The sequence below is a fragment of the Erythrolamprus reginae genome, chromosome 2, assembly GCF_031021105.1.
Source record: "Erythrolamprus reginae isolate rEryReg1 chromosome 2, rEryReg1.hap1, whole genome shotgun sequence".
NCBI classification, from domain to species: Eukaryota; Metazoa; Chordata; class Lepidosauria; order Squamata; family Dipsadidae; genus Erythrolamprus; species Erythrolamprus reginae.
In genome coordinates, this window is record NC_091951.1 from 214971330 (window position 1) to 214988030 (window position 16701).

The 16701-nt window shown below is 46.7% G+C and overlaps 1 protein-coding gene across 2 annotated transcripts in view; it reads right to left on the reverse strand.

Moving 5' to 3' along the window:
* AP1M2 (adaptor related protein complex 1 subunit mu 2) overlaps positions 1-11619 on the reverse strand; it is a 124895-nt gene extending 113276 nt beyond the window's left edge. Inside the window, exons 1-3 of one of the 2 annotated variants that reach the window (XM_070741797.1) lie at positions 11368-11486; positions 6684-6840; positions 1165-1232 (exon numbers count right to left, since the gene is read on the reverse strand). In XM_070741797.1, coding sequence (XP_070597898.1) covers positions 1165-1232; positions 6684-6840; positions 11368-11409 — 267 coding nt within the window. In that variant the 5' untranslated portion in view covers positions 11410-11486. Of the gene's footprint in view, positions 1-1164; positions 1233-6683; positions 6841-11367 lie in introns of both variants that reach the window. The other variant, XM_070741794.1, reaches the window with a different exon arrangement.
* Positions 11620-16701: the final 5082 nt, after the last annotated feature.

The following is a 16701-nucleotide window of genomic DNA, read 5'->3' on the forward strand; positions in this document are numbered from 1 at the left end:
ATGAGTGTGAAAGTTTAGATCTAACTTTGTTACACTGTAACCACTTGGCTGTACTTTTGATACAAATTGATTCTTGAGTCTTTCTTTCACATTGCTATAAGATGGATGGGGGAGAGCTGACTGAGTGGCTGATTGTACTAACTGAAACTACATTTCACAAATTATTCTTTTACTGATTGTGTCCTAGGTTACCAGATGGAGAGTTGTGGGGTTTCACAGCCCACCAACAGGATTCATTGGAAAATGTGATTTATGATATGTCCAGTGATGAGGGGGGAAACAGGGTCATGAGAGCATGTACCTACATAAGCTCAGTTCTGACTGTATCATAGTATTGCTGAAATGTCACTCCTAATAGTTATATTTCTTTTGAAGCTTAGCTCATGGCTCATGAATTAATAAGGGCATCTTTCGGAAACTTCACAGTCATCTTGCACGATTATAAGCAAACAACAATTGAATAATTTTTGGACAGAGAAAATTGCTGGTTTGAAAGAGAGGTCAAAGAGGCCATCTATGTCAAAACTGAACAGCCCTCTCTCAACAGAGTGGAAGGGATACAACATCATCTATGTCCTGTCCACCACATAGTCCTTTCAACAGCTCCAAAAAGGCTTCAAACTCATTTGCACCACTCAAGGTGACCTAAAAGAATGTAAATGACCATCTGTCTGTAAGGAGTATACATCTTTCCATTCCCTAACATCCAGTCACAGCTGAAGAAGCTTCTTGGATGAGAAGTGAAATGTCTTGAAAGAAAAACCAGAAAGTCCAGTTCCCTCTTGAAAAAACACCTTTGGGTTAAGGAATGGCAACTTCCTTTTTCCTTCTGAAGTGTGATAGAATATTTTTTCCTTGGTTTCCTGAATGTTTGAGCCGAGGTGGCGCATTGGGTAGAGTGCAGTACTGCAGGCCACTAAAATTGACTGCTAGATCTGCAGGTCAGTGGTTCAAATCTCATCACCGGCTCAAGGTTGACTCAGCCTTCCACCCTTCCAAGGTGGGTAAAATGAGGACCCAGATTGTGGGGGCAATATGCTGGCTCTATTAAATAGTGCTATTGCTAACATGTTGTAAGCCTCCCTGACTCTAAGGAGAAGGGTAGCATAAAAAAATCAAATAAATAAATAAAATAAAAATAAGTGCTTGAGAAAGGCTACGTACCTCAACCATTTTATAGAGAAAGGAATATACCAGTGAAGCATTGGCATTCTTCATGGTGATGGCCACCACTATAGGAAAGTTTAAGGATAAGAGACATATATGAACAGCTACACTAGACACCTGTACTCTAGAAAGAATATTAACACAAAGGACAAAACTGCATATACTACATATGTGGCTAGTTGATAGCCATCATGCATAGATGGCTGAGAGAGGCGGCGGCAACACTCCAAGATGACAGATGGATGTCCCAGGACTGCACATGCAGTGCTCATGCGCAGCAGGCCCAGGATATCTGCCTGTGATCCTGGAGTACCACCACTCCCCCAGTCCATAGCAGCAGTTGCATCTCCACCAAGGGCCACCCACACTGGCCAAGCGAGGTTGGAGGCTGACCTTGGAAGGCAAGCGTGCGTGAGGGACCACCAGGAAAGCTGCTTCCCCATGGCCAGCCCACCTTGCCATGCTCCCCTGCCTTCAGTGCAGCCTTCTGCTTGCCTACCTTTACAAGGTGCCCTTGGGGACACTGGGAAGGTTGCATGAAAGGCGGGGAAGCATGGCAAAGCTACGAGCTGTGGGGCAGAGAGTAGGGGAGGCAGGCTTACCAAATACGCTGAATGGAAGATCTAGAACAGTAATGGCAAATCTTTTCTCCCTCAGATGCCAAAAGAGCGTGGGCGTGTGCTTTTGTGCATGTGCAAGCGCCCACACCCATTTGCTGGCTGGGGAATTCTGGGAGTTGAAGTCCAGATATCTTCAAGTTGCCAAGGTTGGGAAACACTGCTCTGGAGGACGGAAATGGCCTGTTTCTCAACTTCTGGTGGGCCCAGTAGGCTCGTGCTTCACCCTCCCCAGGCTCCAAAGGCTTCCCTGGAGCTGGGGAAGGGTAAAAATGCCCTCTTCCATCCCCACCGGAGGCTCTCTGGAAGCCAAAAATGCCCTTCCAGGGCCTCTGTGTGAGCAAAATATCAGCTGGCTGGCACATACATACATGCTGGAGCTGAGCCAGGGCAACAGCTCGCATGCCAGCAGATATGGCCCCGCGTGCCACCTGTGGCACCCATGCCATAGGTTCGCCATCACTGATCTAGAATTTAAGCCCGATACTGGCAGTGGGGGAGGGAGGAAGACCCATTGCACTCGTCCAAGGAAAAGATTCAGAGGGACATGGGGCTCACTCGTCTTTTAGGCCTGGTGCGCTCAGCTTCCGCGAGACCTTTGGCCACCTGCTGCCTGCTTGCCTTCCCCTCCACCTCAGATCCCACTCCCTGCATCCAGCCATGACAAGGAATGCACTGCTGCCAGGCCAGGCCACCTTCCCTTCCAGAGCACTTTCTTTCTTCTCCCACCACCAAGACAGAGAAAGAAAGAAAAAGAAAGAAAAGGAAAGAGAGAGAGAAAAGAGAGACAGACAAGAAAAAAGAGAAAGAGAAAAAAGAAAAGGAGAGAAAGAAATAGGAAGGGACAGAGAGAGACAAGAAAGAAAGAAAGAAAGAAAGAAAGAAAGAAAGAAAGAAAGAAAGAACACAATTGAGCCCAAAATTTTGGTTGCTAAGCAAGAACATTGTTAAGTAAGTTTCACCACATTTTACAAGTTGGCCATGCCCATTTGGTCCTATGCCCAGCAAGCTATACCCACCAAGTCCTACCCACAGAACCGGTAGGGAACATTTTTAGATTTCATTACTGAAATACCTACCAGATTTCCTGAACCCTGTGGAGAGTGAAAAATGGCCCAATGGTCCTAACTTTCCAGAAGTCTCCTCCTGCCCTCCGGAAGGCCAAAAATCAGCTGGCCAACACATACATGCATGCTGGAGCTAACATAGGGCAATGATTCACGTGCCCTCAGATATATATTGTTTTTATATATAAACTTTAGCATGATGAACCTTGCATTAGCTAAGGTTACTATAGCAACCATAGCCTATCCTGTTTTGTAAGTCATAATTTTTATATTTTTTTAACATGGAGTTGTCACTAAAAACATAAGTAACTACATTACTTCAGAACTCCTACTATAACAAGGATTAAGAGAGGCTAACAACTACCTTCTGTACTGAAACAGCTCTATTTCTTCTCAGCGAGTTTCCAAATTCAGTTCCAAAGGCTAGGCTAGGCTTTAAAACCCCATATGGATTTAGAACTTCTGCCAGATCTTTCTGCATTAATCTACCCATTATTTTGAAATCCTACTTGAAGCAGGTCAGCTTTTGTTTCAATTGGTTAACTGAGATAGATTGGAGATAACACTTGTTCAAAAATGGCTACTAAAATTTAGGATAATCTCCAAGAAGACTCACTTGACACACATGTTATTATTAGGAGGTAGGAGAAAAAACTAAAAATGCCAATGTTAATCATTTTAATTCAGTAAACAACAATTATCAATCAAATGGATTACTGCTGACTTAATCTGTTATAAGGCTGCATGTTTTATTTGACCCATACTTTTACTATTTTTCCTATACTGTTCAACTTTTTCGCTGATAAAGTCTCTCAGATCCAGGCTGATCTCGACTCCAATTGCATAGCAGTATCGGCTGACAATGAGTCAGTCGAGGTGACTGGGGCTAAACATCTTTGTCCATCAATCTGGGAGGAGTTTGACTTGGTGACACCTGATGAAGTGGACAAGGCCATTGGAACTGTGAGTTCCGCCACCTGTCTACTGGATCCGTGTCCCTCTTGGTTGGTTTCAGCCGGCCGAGAGGTGACAAGGAGCTGGGCCCAAGAGATTGTCGCCTCCTTGGGGAGGGGGTGCTTTCCGGCCCTTTATGAGGAGGCACTTGTGCGCCCCCTCCTCAAGCAGCCTTCCCTGGACCCAGCTGTGTTTAATAACTACTGTCCAGTCTCCAACCTTCCCTTTATGGGGAAGGTTGTTGAGAAAGTGGTGGCGCTCCAACTCCAGCGGTCCTTGGAAGAAGCCGATTATTTAGGTCTTCAGCAGTCTGGATTCAGGCCCGGCTACAGCATGGAAACTCCTTTGGTCACGTTGATGGATGATCTCTGGCGGGCCCGGGCCAGGGGCTTGTCTTCTGTCCTGGTGCTTCTTGACCTCTCAGCGGCTTTCGATACCATCGACCATGGTATCCTTCTGCACCGGCTGGAAGGGTTGGGAGTGGGAGGCACTGTTCTTCAGTGGTTCTCCTCCTACCTCTCCGGTCGGTCGCAGTCGGTGTTAGTGGGGGGTCAGAGGTCGACCTGTAGGTCTCTCCCTTGTGGGGTGCCTCAGGGGTCGGTCCTCTCCCCCCTGCTATTTAATATCTACATGAAACCGCTGGGTGAGATCATCCAAGGGCATGGGGTGAGGTATCATCAATATGCCGATGATACCCAGCTATACATCTCCACCCCATGTCCAGTCAACAAAGCAGTGGAAGTGATGTGCCGGTGCCTGGAGGCTGTTGGGGCCTGGATGGGTGTCAACAAACTCAAACTCAATCCAGTCAAGACAGAGTGGCTGTGGGTCTTGCCTCCCAAGGACAATTCCATCTGTCCGTCCATTACCCTGGGGGGGGGGGGACTACTGACGCCCTCAGAGAGGATTCGCAACTTGGGCGTCCTCCTCGATCCACAGCTGACATTGGAACATCATCTTTCGGCTATGGCGAGGAGGGCATTTGCCCAGGTTCGCCTGGTGCACCAGTTGCGGCCCTATTTGGACAGGGAATCACTGCTCACAGTCACTCATGCCCTCATCACCTCGAGGTTCGATTACTGCAGCGCTCTCTACATGGGGCTACCTCTGAAAAGTATTCGGAAACTTCAGATCATGCAGAACGCAGCCGCGAGAGCCATCGTGGGGCTTCCAAGATTCGCCCATGCTTCCTCAACACTCCGTGGCTTGCATTGGCTTGCCGATCAGTTTCCGGTCACAATTCAAAGTGTTGGTCATGACCTCTAAAGCCCTGCATGGCTTTGGACCAGACTACCTCTGGAACCGCCTGCTACCGCACGAATCCCAGCGACCGATAAGGTCCCACAGAGCTGGCCTTCTCCGGGTCCCGTTGACTAAACAATGTCGTTTGGCGGGCCCCGGGGAAGAGCCTTCTCTGTGGTGGCCCTGGCCCTCTGGAACCAACTCCCCCCGGAGATTAGAATTGCCCCCACCTTCCCTGTCTTTCGTAAACTACTCAAGACTCATTTATACCGCCAGGCATGGGTGAGTTGAGATATTCCTTCCCCCTAGGCCATTACAAGTTATGCATGGTATGTCTGTGTGTATGTTTGCTTTTATAATAAGGGTTTTTTGTTGTTTTATTATTGGATTGTCACATGCTGTTTTTATCATTGTTGTTAGCCGCCCCGAGTCTACGGAGAGGGGCGGCATACAAATCCAATAAATTATTATTATTATTATTATTATTATTATTATTATTATTATTATTATTAAACTGATGGCTCAAGTTATACATTCATAAATAAAAAAGATTATAACACCGGGATTCATATTCTATTTGACTCAAAAAGGCGTCCAACAAGCAAAGTCAATGGGGGAATCCAGATTTGCTTAATGACCACATGATTCACTTAACTGCAATTATTTCCTTAACAGCAATGGCAAAAAAAAGGTTGTAAAATAAGGCGCAGCTCATTTTGCTAATTCACTTAGCAATGGAAATTTTGAACTCAATTATAGTTTTAAATTGAGTACTACTTGTAGCTCTACCTTTTCAGACTAAACACTAATTTACATGATGTGATTCGGCAGAGCAAAACCTACATACCGCCTCTTTCTATCTATTGGTTAATGACAATTTTTAATGCATATTCAAAAGTATTTACACACAACCAAGTACCATTCTCAAGTATGGTCATATATCCTCAACCCCTAGAGCAGTGATTTTCAAGCTTTTTTGAGCCGCGGCACATTTTTTACGTTTACAAAATCCTGGGGCACACCACCAACCAAAATGACACGAAATGACACCCTAAGACACTCTCCTCTCTTTTTCCATCCCTGTCTCCTCTCCCCCCCCCCTTGTGTGTGTATATACACACTCTTGAACCATTTCCAAAAACAGGTGAGGGCTGGGTTTTTTCTCTCTCTTATTCTTTGGGTGCTTTTTATCATATGCTTTAAATCAAGAGTCACTTCTCTCTCTTTTGTTTCTCTCTCTTTCCTCTCATTCTCTGTCACAATCATTTTCTCATTTCTCTTTTTTCCTCCCCTTTTTGCTCATTTCTCTCTCTCTCTCCCTTCCTCTCCTTTTCTCTCTCTCTCTTTCTCTCTTGCTTTCTTTCTCTCTCTCTCTCTCTCTCTTGCTTTCTCTCTCTCTCTCTCACTCTCTCTTTCTCTCTCAGCAAAAAGTTGCGAGACCGGAACCTGAGCTTCCTGCTTCACGGCACACCTGACCATGTCTCGTGGCACACTAGTGTGCCACGGCACACTGGTTGAAAAACACTGCCCTAGAGATCTGCTCTTCATAACAACATAAGATGCGTGTTTTGTTTGAGACATAAATTTGCAGGGTGGCTGAATCCCATAACTTTTATTTCATGCTCTGAAAGGATACAGTAGAGGTTGCTATGCTTTATCCAAAGGAAGTGAACTTTTCCATGAGAGAGGACTGGGGTCAGGTCGCATTCTTCCTCCTTTTGCATGAAGAGAGGCATGAAATAATCAATCTCCGACATGCTGACATCTCCCTTATAGTTGCGGCTGATTAGTGGCTACAGTAGAAAAAAGTGGTAAAACAATGTACAGGTGAAACTCTAAAAATTAGGCTATGGAAACTTTTGCATCTCTTTTGGAAACCAAGGATCAAGAGTATGGAGAAAGAATGGGGAGGCACACATTGAAAGAGCCTTGAAGTCCAGTGTGAAGTTTCCACAGTCTGTACTGATTTGGGGAACCATGTCATCTGCTGGTGTTAGTGCACTGTGCTTCATTAAATCTAGGGACAACACAGACAAGCATTATGGGGATGCTGATTTCATTTTCCAGTAGGACTAGGCATCTGCCCACACTACCAAAGCACCAAAACCTGATTCAATGACCGTGGGAATATTGTGCTTGATTGGCCAGCAAACTTGCCTGACCTGAACCCCATAGAGCAGTGATAATGAATGTTTTTGGTTCATGTGCCAAAGGGGGGGGAAATAGGGGGAGGGGGACACATGTGCGTGCCCACACCCATAATTACATGCCGCCCATGCATGGGCGTGTGACCTCCCCCCACTCCTGGCACACAATGGCATGCCCATTTTTCACTCTCACCAGGGTTCAGAGCCTTTCTAGGAGTCTGGGAGGGCGAAAACAGCCTTCTCCCACCCTAGAGTCCTCCAGAGGCCAAAAACTTTCAATTTGCTAACTTCCGGTTAGACAAGAAATATTATTTTATTGTTTTCCCCAGGCTCCAGAGCCTTTCTAGGAGCATGAGGAGAGTGAAAACAGCCTTCCCTACCCCCTTGGAGGCCCTCCGGAGGTCAGAAATTGGCCATTTCAAATTGGGAAATGGGCCATTTCTGGCCTCTAAAGGACCTCTAGTGGGGTGGGGTAGGCCGTTTTCACTCTCCTCATGCTCCTAGAAAGGCTCTGAAGCTTGGGGGAGGGCAAAAGAAATGGGCCTTCCGCGCCCTCTCCAGAGGCTGGAAACAGCCTCTTTCCTGACTCCCAGTGGGCCCAGGAGACCCGAAAATCAGCTGGCCAGCATGTGTATGCATGCCGTACCTGAGCTCATGTGCCAACCAATATGATTCCACATGCCAGTTGTGGCATGCATGCCATAGGTTTGTCATCATGGCCATAGAAAATTTACAGGGCATTGCCAAGAGAAAGATGAGAGACATGAGACCAAACAAATGCAGAAGAGCTGAAGGATACTATTGAAGCATCCTGGTCTTCCATAACACCTCAGCAGTGCCACAGCAGTGCCACAGGCTGAGGTGTTATGGAAGACCAGGATGCTTCAACACCTCAGCATGCCACACCACATTGAGGAAGTAATTGTGGCAAAAAGGGCCCAAACTATTGTAACTTTTTATATTTGCTTTAATTCTTGTTAACCGCTCAGATTCTGGACTCCAATTGGGCAATGTCAATGACTGGGGTAAATCTTAGTCCCGTTGTATGGGATGAGTTTGATCCTGTGACCCCTGATGAAATGGACAAGATCATAGGAGCGATGAGCACCTTCACTTGTTTATTGGTCCCGTGTCCCTCCTGGCTAGTTTTGGCCAGTAGGGAGATGACATGAGGCTGGATCCAGGTGTTAGTCAACGCTTCATTGAGTGAGGGGTCATTCCCGCAACCTTTGAAGGAAGCAGTTGTGAGGTCTCTCCTTGAGAAGCCTTCCCTGGATCCAGCCTCATTGAACAACTATCGTCCTGTTTCCAACCTTCCCTTTGTTGGGAAGGTTGCTGAGAAAGTGGTGGCGCTCTAACTCCTGCAGACCTTGGAGGAAGCGGATTACCTAGGCCCATTTCAATCTGGCTTCAGACCCGTTTACAGCACAGAAACTGCTTTGGTCACACTGATGGATGATCTCTGGCGGCTCCTGGATAGAGGTCACTCCTCTATCCTGGTGTTACTTGACCTCTCAGTGGCTTTTGGTACCCTCAACCATGGTATCCTTCTGCAATGGCTAGAGGGGTTGGGAGTGGGAGGCAATGTTTTATGGTAGTTCTCCTACCTCTCTGGCCGATCGCAGTTGGTGTTAGTGAGAGGACAGAGGTCAACCCCATGCCCCTCCTATGTGGGGTGGGGTACCTCAGGGATCAGTCCTCCTCTCCTATTTAATATCTACATGAAACCACTGGGCAAGATCATCCAACGACATGGGGTGAGTTACCAACAATACATTGATGATACTCAGATGTATATCTCCACCCCATGCCAGTTCGGTGATGCGGTGGAAGTGATGTGCTGGTGTCTTGAAATCATTAGGGTCTGGATGGGGGTCAACAGGTTAAAACTCAACCATGACAAGACTGAGTGGCTGTGGGTCTTTCCTCCTAAAGGTGATACCATCTGCCCATCTTTGGTACTGGGAGGGAAAGAAATTTCCCTCTCAGATAAGGCTCACAACTTGGGTGTCCTCCTAGATCCACAGCTGATGCTAGAACAACATCTCTCAGCTGTGGCTAGGGGAGCTTTTGCACAAGTCCATCTTGTCTACCAGTTGCCGCCCTACCTTTACCAGGAGGCCCTCCGCACAGTCACTCACCTCCCATCTTGACTGGTGCAATGCGCTCTACATGGAGCTACCCTTGAAGAACGTTCAGAGACTTCAGCTAGTGCAGAATGCAGAAGCACGTGCAATAACAGGTGTACCAAGGTACACCCATATTACTCCAACTTTACGCGCGCTGCATTGGTTGCCAGTTGGTCTCCAAACACAATTCAAGGTGTTGGTTATCACATTTAAAGCCATAAATGGCTCAGGGCAAGACTATTTACAGGACCGCCTTCTCCCTCATACCTCGCTGCAGCCAGTAAGGGCCCAGAGTTGGCCTTCTCCAGGTCCCGTCCACCAAACAACGTCAGCTGGCGGGACCTCAGGGAAGAGCCTTCTCTGTGGTGGCTCCACAGCAACCCTTTGGAACCAACTGCATCCAGAGATCCGTATTATCTCCACCCTACTGGTCTTCCGGAAAGCCGGAACGACTTGGCTTTTCCAGCAGGCCTGGAATTTGGCTGATTGTAAGTATTTATGTTTTTTATATTATTGTTATTATTGATTTTTATTATTAGATTTTATATATATATATGGCACATTTCAGGGACAGGCAAAATAAAAAAGAGCTACTTCATCAGTAGCAACACTGATGGATGAGGAGATGTGCTTCCATGCATTTGTGGTGGGGGGAAAAAATCCTTGCATAGATATCTTGAGGGGAAGCTTCAATAGTACAAGCCCCATACTTCTACATGCCCCTTCTGCCAAAAGCCACAGTATTACTTATAAAAACTATAGAACAAAAGAACAAAAAGATACTAAATAGAATGTGGTGCTTCAGATTTAATTTGAAGGGTACTCCAACTACTTTGCTTAATAAAATCAACATAATATATATAGAGATTTGGGATGCTTTAGATCCGCTATCTGAGTAATAAAACAATACAGAGAGACAGTGGGTTAACTTTGTTACCTAAATACTAAGGGTAGTGGGTGCATGTATATGAAACAACATGGGACTTCTTTAACATTACAGAAAATCATAGTAATGATAGTAGTAAGAGTGAGCATTTTTCAATTTACATATTACTTTAATAATGTTGTTGAAATGAAACCACAGTGTAGAACTTAGAAAAGGAAGGAAATAAATGAATACTGTTAATGTGTTGTCTTTACCAACTTTAAATGGTAACTTTTCATACAAACCTACTCTAAAGATTAGTCTTCCCTCTCAAAAATTACCACGTAATTTAATGTTTATTCCAGGGATGATAAAGGTTTTCAGCCATTCTGTTACAGAAAGTCTCACAGATTGGCATACTGGTAATTACTTCTGACAACAGACCAGTCATGCAAACTGTTTAGCAAGTATGCTGTCACTACCGGTATACTGAAATGCTTCCATTTTGTCTCCTTGCACAATGGACAGATCCAGCTTTCCTGCTACAAACCAGACACTCCATGCAATTTTAAAATAACCCAATTTATTTAACAAACTTTCAAGGCAAGCTCTAGCAGATGGAAACAATTGTGCCCACAGATTCCTGTTAGGAAAGGTTATTTTTTTCAGCCTTTGTAGGATAATTCCTTTGTTACCAACCCCCCCCCCCCCATCCCTATACCATAGAGAGCACCTCTCTCTCGTGTCTCAGCTCTAGAACAGGAGCAGAAAACATAATTACAGAACTCCTTGACTTTCTTCAATTTCCTAATCTGAAGAAAAAAGCAGGAAAAAGACAATGGGGTGGTGGAGGAGGCAGTCTTGACACTGCTGATGAAAAAGAATGGTCAGTCAGGAGCTACAATCAAGACATTGAGGCTCTAAATCAGGATTTTTACTCCTCTTTTATTCTCCTTTGTTTAATTTGCACCCACCCACCCCCATGGGAGGAAAAGAAAGTAAGGCCCTCCACTACGATCCTCTGCCAAAAAAAAGCTTTATCTGCAAACAAGCAGGAAGGGCAATATTCGTGGACCTTCCTTACTACTATATGAAGAGGATTATAATTCCCCTTCACACAAACATCTGAAACTGCCACAAAGCGCCAAAAAGGAAGAAGCAAACGGCAGTGAGACTTACTTTGCCTTTCAAGTCAAGGATGAAAATTGCTGAGGCCGACATACTGTCGCACCGACCTACTTCCTCCTCTTCGTCTGAGTTTTGCAACCACCTGAGCCAGGTAAGCAAGCTACACCTTCAGGTGAACTAGGCTGTCTTAAAGGGAAAGACATTGTAAGGGGAGTGATGGAAAATCTCCAACAGAAAGGAAACAGGAAACGAGCAGCAGCGCTTGGACTGTAATGGTTCAAGCACACTGCATTTAACGTTCTCAAAGGAGAAGCCGGCTTCAAAGGCTACGTGTCGGATAGATGAGGGGGCATAGCTTTTTTTTTTTTAATTTATGAGCTCTCGGGACAGGCTCGAATTGTTCAATTTTTTTCAAATATTTTGGTCAGTTCCATTACCGAACCTCGATGGCCAGCGAACTGGGTTTATTCCAAAATAAGTGTCTCGTAGCACGATTAAAGTTGGACCTTTTATTTTTGCGGAAACGGGCTGAATTTGCACATTTGTACTGCTGCTGGTGTTGCTTTGATTAATCCCCAATTGGCTGAGTTTACCCGTTATGCTAAAATATGATTTGCAGACTATGTTTGCAAATTTTATATGTCATAATCAACTATAAGTAAGCTAACCATATAAATCTTGCCTCCTTAAGTGTTCATACGAATCGAAGCTGTTATTTGCTTAATAGTGACTTCTTGAATAAATTATTATTGGCAGAGTTCACACAAACAAAAAACCAAGTCTCAACAAATTGCATGATGGGAAATGAACAAAATGCTGAGTCATCATGTGGTTTACTTAAAATGGCTTATTGTATTATCTGAACCCAACTGCTGTATTTTATAAGCTATGATTTAATGTGTAATGTGAAACCAGATATGATGTGTTCAAGAAATTATGGTTAATCAAACTATGACTTCTAGAATGAAACAAACCTTATTTTTCAACTATCTGAAGTTACAGGCTGAATGCCGAGAGAATCAATAATATCTGAAGTTACAGGCTGAATGCCGAGAGAATCAATAATTTGGTGTTGGTCCATTAAGAGGCTACAAAGTGAAGATGGTGAAAGATCTCAGGATTTGTATTTATAAAACAACACCAGTCTTTGACCCAAGTATACTTTGAGGCAAGATTCTACAAATACCAAATAAAAATTTACCTTGTAAAATATGACACTTTCATAGTATGAACAGCAAAGTTTAGAAATTAAAAGCTGACTTATTTCATAACTATGCTTCCATCCTGAGGTTGATAACTAAGAGGTAAAGGCTATGGATGATTAAGAATAATTAGAATGCATGTTGTGGTGTAATATTTTACTGTTCATATAAATAATCTAGTCTATTTAAATAACTATTCAACAACAAAAATATTTCTTATTAAATATTGCTTTTGATAACCTTTGATAGAAAAGCTACTTACTACTCTAACAATTTTGTATGTGTACATATAGATATATGTATTTTCCCTTACGTGCATAGTTTCTTTGAACATTGAATAGCATTTCAATATCCTGTCACGACACAGAATATGACTGTTGCTAATCAGCTTCTTGCTAAAGTTGATTAATTCATGTTCACCTCTACACCAACTATGTATGAGGAGTTTCCAGGCCATAAATTAGAAGGAGGAGAACATCATTGCATTTCTTTAAAATTATTATATATCATATTATATATTACATCACATCATTAAGAAATGTAATGCATTATAAATGTATAAATTATATTCAAATCCAAAATTTACAGAAATTTAACAGAATAAGGGGGCACAATCTGAGGTTAGTTGGGGGAAAGATTAGAAGTAGCATGAGAAAATATTATTTTACTGAAAGAATAGTAGATGCTTGGAACAAACTTCCAGCAGAGGTGGTTGGTAAATCCACAGTAACTGAATTTAAGCATGCCTGGGATAAACATTTATCCATCCTAAAATAAAATACAAGAAATAGTATAAGGGCAGACTAGATGGACCATGAGGTCTTTTTCTGCTGTCAATCTTCTATGTTTCTATGTTTCTAATAACAGAGTTGAAAAGTACTTTGGAGGAGTTCCAACCCCCTACTATGGGTGTCAAACGTGCTGCATCATATTGTTGTCATGTGACATTTCATGATATTTTTCCTATTTGCAGACCTGGGGTGGGCATAGCCAGCATGTGATGCATCCAGCCATGGGACGCAAGTTTGACACTCCTGCCCTATACTGTTACAGACAAATGTCTGTCCAATTTTAAATACCTCCAGTGTTGGAGCACTCAGAAATTCTGGATGCAAGCCATTATGCTGATTAATTGTTCTTCCTGTCAGGAATTTTTTCCTTAAAGCTAGGTTGGATTTCTCTTTGATAAGCTTCTATCCATTACTTCTTGTCATTCCCTCAGGTATTATGGGTTAATCCTCTATACTCTGTGATAATCACTCAATATTGGAAGACTGCTATCATCTCACCCTAGTACAGTACTTCTCTCCATTAAAAAACAGTTTCTGCAACCATTCATCATATATTGTAGCCTCCACCCGCCCCCCAAATCATTTTGTTACTCTTCACTCTTTCTAGAGCGGCCACATACAGTGATACCTTGTCTTACAAACCCCTTGTCATATAAACTTTTCAAGATACGAACCCGGGAGTTAAGATGTCTTTGCCTCATCTTAAAAACTCTTTCCGTCTTACAAACACGAGCCCGGGTCCCTGGGCTCTCTTACTGTGCGTGCGCTCACTTACTGATGCAGAGACACCCCTGCCTTGAGACTACCCCCTATGGGATTTTCCATTCGTTTCCCACCCCTGCCGAGATTCCCCACCGCCCGACTGCCAGCCGAAGCGCCTGGGATTTTCTCTTGGCTTTCCAGCGGCTGACCAAGATGCCCCCCTTCCTCCTCCTTCTGGCCGGTGGAAGGCGAAGCGCTGCGGGGTGGGGTGTCAGGCCAGCCCTCCTGCCCCCCCAGCCGAAAACACAAAGGAGGTCCGCGGCCGCCGGCAGCTTCAGCCTCCCATTGCTCCACGCCGCTTCACCATACCTGTCATCCTGGCTCAGGTGGGCAGCGGCGGACCTCCATTGTGTTTTCGGATGGGGGCGGGGGCAGCAGGACCTTCCCATCGCCATCCCCCAGGATGAAAAGCAGGGCGAAGCAGCATGAAGCAAAGGGAGGCTGGGGGGAGGGCAATAGGAAGGTCCTCCTGCCCCCGCTCCCAACTGAAAACACAAAGGAGGCCCACAGCCGCCGCCGACTTGAGCCTCCCATTGCTCCATGCTGCTTCACCCTGCTTTCATCCTGGGCGAAGCGCTGGGAGGAGGGCGATAGGAAAGTCCTCCTGCCCCCACCCCCGGCCAAAAAAACAAAAGAGCTCTGCAGCTGTCGGCGGCTTGAGCCTCCCATTGCTCCATGCTGCTTCGCCCTGCTTTTCATCCTGGGCGAAGCACTGGGGGGAGGGCGATAGGAAGGCCCTACTGCCTTTCTGTCTTACGAACACGAGCCCGGGTCCGTGGGATCTCTTACTGCGCGTGTGCTTACTTACTGACTACACCCGATCAGATTTCCCATTCATTTCCCGCCCCTGCCGAGATTTCCCATCTCCTGACTGCCAGAGCCTGGGATTTTCCCCTGGCTTTCCAGCAGCTGGCCAAGATGCCCCCTTCCTCCTCCTTCTGGCCGGTGGAAGGCGAAGCGCTGTGGGGTGGGGTGTCAGGCCAGCCCTCCTGCCCCCCCAGCCGAAAACACAAAAGAGGTCCGCGGCCGCCGGCAGCTTCAGCCTCCCATTGCTCCACGCCGCTTCACCATACCTGTCATCCTGCCTCAAGTGGGCAGCGGCGGACCTCCATTGTGTTTTCGGCTGGGGGCGGGAGCAGGAGGACCTTCCTATCGCCATCCCCCAGGATGAAAAGCAGGGCGAAGCAGCATGAAGCAAAGGGAGGCTGGGGGGAGGGCAATAGGAAGGTCCTCCTGCCACCGCACCCAGCTGAAAACACAAAGGAGGCCCACGGCCGCCGTCGGCTTGAGCCACCCATTGCTCCATGCTGCTTCACCCTGCCTGTCATCCTGGGCGAAGCGCTGGGAGGAGGGCGATAGGAAGGTCCTCCTGCCCCCGCCCCCAGCCAAAAAAACAAAAGAGCTCTGCAGCTGTCGGCGGCTTGAGCCTCCCATTGCTCCATGCTGCTTCGCCCTGCTTTTCATCCTGGGTGAAGCGCTATGGGGGGGGCGATAGGAAGGCCCTACTGCCTTTCTGTCTTACGAACATGAGCCCGGGTCCCTGGGCTCTTTTACTGCGCGTGTGCTCACTTACTGACTACACCCGATGGGATTTCCCATTCATTTCCCGCCCCCGCCGAGATTCCCCACCTCCTGACTGCCAGCGCCTGGGATTTTCCTCTGGGTTTCCAGCGACTGGCCAAGATGCCCCCCTTCCTCCTCCTCCTGGCCGGTGGAAGGCAAAGCGCTGGGGGGCGGGGTGTCAGGAAGGTCCTCCTGCCTGCCCCAGCCGAAAACACAAAGGCAGTCCACCGCCGCCCACTTACCCAGGATGAAAGGCAGGGCTAAGCGGCGTGGAGCAATGGGAGGCTCAAGCTGCTGGCGGCCATGGACCTCCTTTGTGTTTTTGCCTGGGGGCGCAGAAGGACCTTCCTATCGCCCTCCCCCCAGCGCTTCGCCCAGGATGACAGGCAGGGCAAAGCAGTGTGGAGCAAAGGGAGGCTTAATAATAATAATCACTTCATTTCCCACCCCCGCCGAGATTCCCCACCTCCTGACTGCCAGCGCCTGGGATTTTTCCCTGGCTTTCCAGCATCTGGCCAAGATGCCCTTCTTCCTCCACCTTCTGGCCGGCGGAAGGCAAAGCGCTGGGGGGCGGGGTGCTAGGCTGGCCCTCTTGCCCCCCCATCCGAAAACACACAGGCAGTTCGCTGTCGCCTTCAACCTCCCATTCCTCCACACCACTTCGCCCTGCCTGTCATCCTGAACAAAGTGCTGGGGGGAGGGAGTCAGGAAGGTCCTCCTGCCCCCCCAGCCGAAAACACAAAGGCGGTCCACCACTGCCCGCTTGAGCCAGGACGACAGGTACAGTGAAGCGGCGTGGAGCAATTTGAGGCACAAGCCGCCATCGGCGTCGGACCTCCGTTGTGTTTTCGGCTGGGGGGGAGCAGGAGGACCTTCCTAACTCCCTCCTCCCAGCACTTCAGCCAGGATGAAAGGCAGTGCTAAGGGGCATGGAGCAATGTGAGGCACAAGCAGCCGTCGGCGTCGGACCTCCGTTGTGTTTTCGGCTGGGGGGGAGCAGGAGGACCTTCCTAACTCCCTCCTCCCAGCGCTTCACCCAGGATGAAAGGCAGGGCTAAGCGGCATGA